This window comes from Asparagus officinalis, chromosome 9 (genome assembly GCF_001876935.1).
Source record: "Asparagus officinalis chromosome 9, Aspof.V1, whole genome shotgun sequence".
Lineage (NCBI taxonomy): Eukaryota > Viridiplantae > Streptophyta > Magnoliopsida > Asparagales > Asparagaceae > Asparagus > Asparagus officinalis.
Genome location: NC_033802.1, coordinates 21,057,036 through 21,065,672, shown reverse-complemented (window position 1 = coordinate 21,065,672; position 8,637 = coordinate 21,057,036). Strand labels below are relative to the sequence as shown.

The following is an 8,637-nucleotide window of genomic DNA, read 5'->3' as shown; positions in this document are numbered from 1 at the left end:
GAGATGTAGGTACGAAACCTTTCTTGGAATTTTCCATGCTAAACCGTTTTAGCACTTTACCAATGTATCTAGATTGAGATAATCCTAATATCCTTTTAGATCTATTTCTATAGATCTGAATACTCAGTATATAGGATGCTTCACCCAAATCTTTCATGGAAAATCTTTTTGATAGCCAAATTTTAACCACTTGTAATGACAGTATGTCATTACCGATTAAGAGTATATCGTCTACATACAAAATAAGAAACGATACTATACTCCTAATTATCATTTTATACACACATGGTTCATCTGGATTTTTGATGAAACCAAACTCTTTGATAGCATCATCAAAACAGATGTTCCATCTCTGTGATGCTTGCTTCAGTCCATAAATGGATTTAAGCAACCTACATGCTTTTCCACTACTCCCACTGACTACAAATCCCTCTGGTTGAGACATATATATGCACTCTTCTAAATCACCATTTAGAAATGCAGTTTTGACATCCATTTGCCAGATCTCGTAGTCATAGTGAGCAGCTATAGCAAGTAGGATCCGAATAGATTTTAGCATATCCACCGGAGAAAAGGTTTCATCGTAGTCCAAACCAGGTCTTTGACAAAAAACCTTTAGCTACCAGTCTAGCTTTAAAAGTCTTTATTTTCCCATCTACACCCATCTTTTTCTTAAACAACCATTTGCAGCCTATGGGTATCACCCCTTTAGGAGCATTGTCTAAGATCCATACTTTGTTGGTGTACATAGAGTCTATTTCGGATTTCATTGCATCATGCCAAGCAATAGAGTCCCTACTCCGAGAGGCTTGCTGATAACTCAAAGGTTCATCATCATCTATGACGTGATTTAACATGCTACCTTCAATGAGAAAATCATATTGTCTCTTAGGTGCATGAGATCGCCTTGGATATCTACGGAGTGGTTGAGGTTCTTCTGGTACAACTGAATTTTCTGGTTCTACTAAATTATCAGTATTGATTTGTATCTCTGAAATTTCTTCCAGTTCTACCATACTCCCATTACTTTCTTTTTTAAGAAATTCCTTCTCTAAGAAGGTAGCATACCGAGAAACAATTATCTTTTATTCATCGATATGATAGAATTGATATCCATGGGAATTCCTTGGATATCCTACAAATTTACACAATACTGAGCGTGCCTCTAACTTTTTGGGATCTTGCTTTTTTACATAAGCATGACATCCCCAAATCTTAATATAATTAAGATATGGTTTTATCCCATACCATATCTCATATGGAGGTTTAGGCACTGCTTTAGTTGGAACCCTATTCAGTAAGTGTGCTGCTGTTTCCAACGCATACCCCTAGAATAAAAAAGGTAACTCAGTGTTACTCATCATGAAACGTACCATATCTAATAGGGTATGATTCCTTCTTTTTGACACGCCGTTAAGCTATGGTGTAAAGGGTGGAGTAACCTGAGAGAGAATCCCATTCTCTTTTAAAAAACCAAAGAATTCCGAGCTTAAGTATTCACCTCCTCGATCCGATCGAAGAATTTTAACTTTCTTGCTCGTTTGGTTCTCTACTTCATTTTTATACTCGATAAATTTCTCAAATGCTTTAGACTTGTGTTTTATCAAAAACACATGTCCAAATCTTAAAAAATAATCAGTAAAAGTAATAAAGTAAGAGTAGCCACCTCTGGTCATTGTAGACATATGACCACATACATCAGTCCTAAGAGTTCTGTAACTCTTGCTCTAGTTCCCGTAAATGGATTCTTGGTCATTTTGCCTTTAAGACAAGACTTGCAAGTATCATAAGACTTAAAAGTCAAATGGATCTAAATATCCATGCTTATGTAGCTCGCCAAGTCTTTCTTTATTAATATGACCAAGTCTACAATGCCATAAGAAAGCGTCGTTCATAACTGAGTGCTTTCTTTTATTAGTGTGATGAGTATTCAGAATTGTGTTTTGATTAAGAATATAGATGCCATTACACAATGTTCCATAAGCAATCAACTTTTGATTATATATGATATTCATAACATTGTTCTCTAACTTGAACATATATCCATCTTTATCTAATAAAGATATGTATATTATATTACACATCATAGTTGGTACAAAATAGCAACTATTCAAAATCAAAATGTTTCCATTTGGTAAATCTAGATGAAAATCCCCAACTACAACTGCTGCAACTATTACACCATTACCAACTTGTAGGGTCATCTCTCCAGCATCAAGCTTTCTATAACTTCTCAGCCCCTGTAATAAATTACAGATGTGAGATCCTGATCCGATATCTAATACCTAACATGTAGGATTTATAGAAAAACAATTCTGAGTAACCAACGCACCTGAAGATGAAGCAACAACTTGCTTCTTCTTGTTGAGTGAGGCTAGGAATTCATGACAGTTTCTTTTCCAGTGTCCTGACTTGTGACAATGGAAGCATTCTGCAGTCGTCATTTTTACCTTTCCTTTGTCCTTCTTGACAGCCTTCTTAACACCTTTCTTTGGTGTAGTAGTTTTTTTCATTCCCTTTTTCTTGGCAACCAGATTGCTAGAAGTGGAAGAAGATTTCCCTATAACCAAGGCTGGTGTTTGTCCCTTTTTCATAGAACTCTCCTCCTGTCTTAACAAATTAAGCAGGACAAGAAGAGTGGGCTTCAGATCCATCATCAAAAACTGTGATATGAATCGGGAGTAGGCTGGTGTCAAGGACTACAGAACGATATCTGTATATCTATCTGCATCTAGGCCTGCGTTCAAAAGTTCAAGCTCATTGACATAGGCGATCATTTTGAGGACGTGGTCCCCAACAGAAGATCCCATAGTCATTTTTGTCTGGAACAAATTCCTAGACGCCGCGTACTTCATTTGTCATGGTTGCTCGCCATACAGTTCTTCTGTATTACGAAATATGGATCTGATATCCATATTCTCATGTTGCCTCTGATGGACCAAATCTATAGAGGCAATTGTGAGATATTGAGTAAGTGAACAATCTCTATCTTACTTTATGCGGATTTCATTATCTGCTACAGTGGGTTCTGGGTCTAGAACAGGTTCCGGCGTTGTGAGGACATATGCTACTTTGTCATAAGTTAGGGTAATTTTAACATTCCTCAACCAGTCTTTGTAGTTAGGACCGATTAACTTGTTCTGTTCTAGTATGAGTTTTAAGCCAGACATAATGGCATGAAAGAGAGTGAAAAAATATTTTAGCAAATGTTCAATACATAAAATAGATTTGGTTCATTTTTATCTAAGTTATGCCTCTCACTATTTTTCGAGTCCCTCAAAACCTTTATAAGAGGTGGTCGGAAAACAACCCCTTATTTTCAAGTAGGATCAAGATCCAATTATCATTGAATGTATCAACCTAGACGATGACCAACAAATCGATATACTCAATAATTAATAGACAATTTTTGTCTTTTACATTCTTGTAATTCTTGATATGATTTTGCCCCTAGTCTTTTATGACCTTGACGATGACCAACAAATCATAAAATGCTAGTTAAGTTTGGACCCATCATTTCTTGATCGGCTTAAATTTAACTTATGCATACTCTTGACGAAGGCCAACAAAGTTGCATAACCAACTTAAGCTATCATTATATCTTATATACAGATGAATACTACTTAGCCATAGAATTGTATTACCTTGACGATAGCCAACAAACAAAGTATTTTTAAGCTTAGTAGTATTCAACTGAAATGATGGAGGGCTACGGACGATTTCATAAATCTTTTACCGTAATCAAACTTGATATAGTTTAAAGATGCTCTATATTTATACTTGTAACAATTAAACTAGCCAGGTAAGTACAAGATTGGTGGGAGGGTTCCGAGATATTCACCGGGAATATTCATCGGACCTTAATTAAGTAACCACCGCTCTTTAAGACTATAGCATGAAAGATTGGGCATCACCCCTAATCTTAAGTTGGGCATCACCCCATGAGCTATATCTCATAATTACTTTCCTAAACACTAGTTAAAAGTTTATTCTAAATACATCCCTTTTAACTGCTTTAGGTTTATTTATCTTTCACACTAACGCTATGTTAATGTCGGTCTCACCACTCTATGGTCAATAAACTCTTATTGCCATGTCTCACAAAGTTTAAAAATAAGTTTTTTATAATAAAAACTATTCTCTAGTGAGATAGAGATATAAACTTTACAGAATATAGCACCCAATTGTATTGACATCTACAATTGGGGCACAACCAACATATGTAATAGCAATATAGAATGGTAGTAGCTAGACAACTAAAGGAATAAAATACAACAACACTAATTACATTTTAGCAAGCAATTTGTAACTCCTTACAGTGCTAGCTCCCTTGCAAATCCTGTATTATTACAATCACATATACATAGGACGTGCAAGCCCCATTTATAATGGAAAAACCATCTCATAGGATGGGTAATAATATTGCATTGAATGTAAAATAAAAACCATAAATAAAATAACTAAACTAAACAACCATATCCCCCCCTCCACCCGAACAATGGCCTATACCCGTAGGCGAAGCCCATGATCGGTGAGCAAGTGCCTAAACCCATAGGCATAGCCCATGCTCGAGGAGGGAAGAGGTCAAAAATAATATTACATTTCTAGCTATATTACATCAATACAATAAATACAAGAGAATCATTGTCCACTACCATCCATAAACATAACATCCACGCAAGATGATATAAAACATATAACTTAATCAATATTAAGAAATATACATCTATCTAGTTATGCAACAAATTGGAAAACTAGATAATATAGGGATTACCCTAACTCAAATAGGACTATCATGCTTCTAACATACAACTACACTAGTTGTAAAAAAAGTGTTTTATAATTTATACAAGTGTTTTTACTCCTAAAAACTTATGAACCAAAAATCACATTTTTGAATCAACAACTAGTATAACTAATGACAAAACAACTTGATTAAATTAACTAGTTTCATTAAAATATCTTTTAATTAAACTAGTAATTAGAAGCAAGTACAAAGACCTCTATGAGTTAGATATTCATGTTAAGATTTAATTAGATGGAACCATGTCTCTGATACCATGAAGGAAATTCATGCTAATTACATGCAAATTACGCAACGGAAGACTATATGTATAATTATACTAAGCATGTAGAGAGCATGAAATACAAAATAGGACCATCCTAATTAAATCTAACATGATCCCTATATTAAAGAGAGCACACAAGAGTTAGAAAGTCATACTTTCAAAGCGTGATTCGATGGAAGATCGAATAACTCCTAGCTCTTGCTTCTTGTAGCAGTTATCTCCTCGTAATGGATCTCCAAGTCTTCAAGTGAGCTTGATAAAATCGGAGTCTTCTTGAGACACAAGGCAAGATATCTACCCCGAGGTACTATAAAATCCTACTATTTCCTCTTGCTCAAAGATTGCTAGAGTTTTGTAAGAGGAGAGCTCTCTTTTATTCTCTTATGGAAAAAATCACCTAGCCAATTTTTCATTAACCTTTCCATAAGAAAGTGAGCTCATATATATAGAGTGAAATATGTCATGACTCATCTCATGAGTCATGCCATGAGTCATCTAAATGTAATGATTCCTTTCATGAGTCATGCAATGACTCATCTCATGAGTCATGCAAAGAGTCATGAAGAATCAAAACTATATGCTAAAACCATGTTCCCAAACCATACCACCTTAATGACTCATCTCATGACTCATTAATCAAGGTATAATAAAGTGTGTATTTCATAAATAAAAATACCACATCAATACAGTATTTCATAAATACGGTATTTCATAATTTTTCATCAATAAAAATACCAATATACATAACCGTTTATGTGTATCCGGTAAAATCATATATGCGTATCAATCATACGCATCACTCTATAAATTGTGTTTTATAGGATTCAAGTACGTGCTTGGTGTGAATCTAGGGCCTAACTTGAGAACTCGGTAGTAGATGATATCCACAAGTACAACAGAGGTGCTAGCTACACATGAAGACTACCCGGATATAAGTTGTGATAAATGTCTGTAAGATACTAACACAATTTTATCAGGACCACTCAGGGATAATATTGTATAGTCCGGTCTCTTTGTCAAACCATGGCAAACTATCAAACCTAGGCTATGGAAAACTGTCAAACCCTAATAGCTCGATTAGTATTTGGTGATATTAAACTCATAACCTATAAGATCAAACTAACACTCAGTTTATCTTATTTACCTCGGTCAAGGACTTCCTGACTATAGTTATATCAAACAATCTTATGACATCAACCCCCTATACTGGGAGAGACGAATCCCATCTTGGCATCTCAATATCTACTTATGTCTCGGGATGCACCCAAAAAGAACCGTTATGCACAACTCATTGAGAACTGTGGTTAGGTAAAAGTCTAAGTACACCTATACTGACATGTAAGATATTACACACATGCCTCAGGTCAAGAGACTACTATATACTATATCACTTGAGAACTTCTATTTGACAGTTAAGTATAATTACCAACTAGATGTTCTCAATGAGTCGTTCAGTCAACTCATTCACTAATGAGTCACCTGTATACTATATCATGATGTCTCACATCAATGATCCAAGAGATGGATCATCATCCTACCAAAGGAGAAATAGAGTATACACTAGTCTTTCCAAAGTGATGATGTCTCATTTCAACACTTCATCGACTAGGAACATTTAAGAATATACGTTAATGACAAATCAGATCTCTTCATTACGATTATATCCAAAATGTTTGATAGTCTAGTATCATTCTAAGAATTATATCTATATTTTAAAAAACACCAGATAAATACTGACCAAAATAGCATACTATCATTTTAAACAAGGATGTTATATTCATATAGGTCCTATTACAATATACAATTATTGCATGCAGGGCACCTATATCTAACACACATTTAGTGTGGCTTTCCGGATATAATGGGACCTATGTTGGAGACATTTCATGTCAATTTCAATGACGAGCATATTGACATGCCTCTCAAACTCATATGGAAGACAACTCAAGATGATGTTATAATCAAATACTCCCGACAAGAATCACGAAGAATATTTAGAATTAGATAATTGGTAGATTTTTCAATTCTGATTTCTATATGTTTGTGGAGTGTAATTTGTTGTATGATATCATCTCTACACAGGTCTTGAGTATTTGTGCATAATATTTTTGGCTGATTTTTTTCTATTTGATTTGTCTAACGGCCCAACGGTCGAAACCGTTGGGCAAATATTAGCCCCAACAGTTCTAACTACTGGGGAAATTTTTTTTTTGTTAGGAACGTTGGAGCAAAGTTGGCAACTATTGGGGCTGATTTAACACCAACGCGATTTTCCCCAATGGTCTTTTTTGCAGCACCAACGGTTCTGATTGTTAAGGTCATAATTTGCCCCCAACGGTTACAACTATTAGGGCAACCCTACTTTATACTAGTGCACCCAAACTATCTACTTTAACTGAATAAAAAAATATATTATCTTCTTTTCATACCATAGCAAAAAGAGGTACTCATTGCCTCTTTCTTCATAAGCACTTAATGTATTAATTGATAGATAATCTGTAATTTATTATCAATAAATAAATATAATCAATCATCCCTCTCATTGCATTAGGGTAGCTTAACATATTCAAAAGCAATATAAACCACATAGATAAACCAAAGAAATCAAAACAATTCATGTGAGGATGGGTTTAATATTTGTTTAAAGGAAATAAATAATCAAGAGGTAGGATACGCGTCAAACCTGAGTTTAGAGAAAACTAAGACCCTTCCACCTTCAAGATACATGAAATGCCTCCTCTACCAATGTGTGTGCACCTTATACTTTTTAATACTAATTCAAAATTTTGAAAAAGGTGACAAATAAACTATCAATCTTAGATGAAAAGCTGATAACCTTGCTACATTTAAACTCTCATGTTCACCTACCAGTCTAGACAAGATAAACTTCTCTATCTCATCTTTGATTTCAAGACAAAGTGGGGATCTCTTACACTTTTTATCATTATAATTTGAATACATAAAATACTAACAAAATAATCCTAGATGAATGAAAGTATATGTGCACCCTACTATTAAAATCCAAGTCGATGGAATGTAGTCCTATTACATGACAAGAAGGGTCCGTGTAATTGATCTTACTAAGAGTAAAATTAAAGTACAAAGGATCTAGTAGGAAGATCAAGTGTAATGAAACCAAGAAGGGGGGAAGATGAAGATCACCCACCCGCAAAAAAGTGATCAACTTTTTCCCTTTTTTTTACTTTGTATGATGGTGTCATCAAAACAATCCTCAAGTCTATTGGTTAAATAAAAAACTTTTGATACTGTTTATATCATAAAGTTAATTGCATGAGTGGGTGGATATTTGGAAGAGTTTAGGGCCCTTACTTTTCTTTGATGACTGATTAATCAAGGGGAAGCAGATCCCCGCAAACATAATACTCGTTAAAGGTCCGGAAAAGAAATTTCCGGCATGGCCTCCAACATTCAAGTCAGTTCAGATTAAGCAAACAAGTATAATGTAGAGTCTAGTTTTAGGGTTTTGCTTGGCATACCTTCGTGTAGTGGAGATAGGCACTATTTATAGCAAACTTGTGTGTGTGTGTGTGGGGGTGGGGGGGTGGGC

General features: G+C 34.9%; 1 protein-coding gene across 1 annotated transcript; it reads right to left on the bottom strand.

Annotated features, from left to right (window-relative positions):
- On the bottom strand, positions 1,291-2,654 carry LOC109823275. Its single transcript, XM_020389560.1, has 2 exons — positions 2,333-2,654; positions 1,291-1,328 (listed from the first exon to the last, which is right to left on the bottom strand). The coding sequence occupies exons 1-2, from the start codon at positions 2,652-2,654 to the stop codon at positions 1,291-1,293; spliced, it is 360 nt and encodes a 119-aa protein (XP_020245149.1).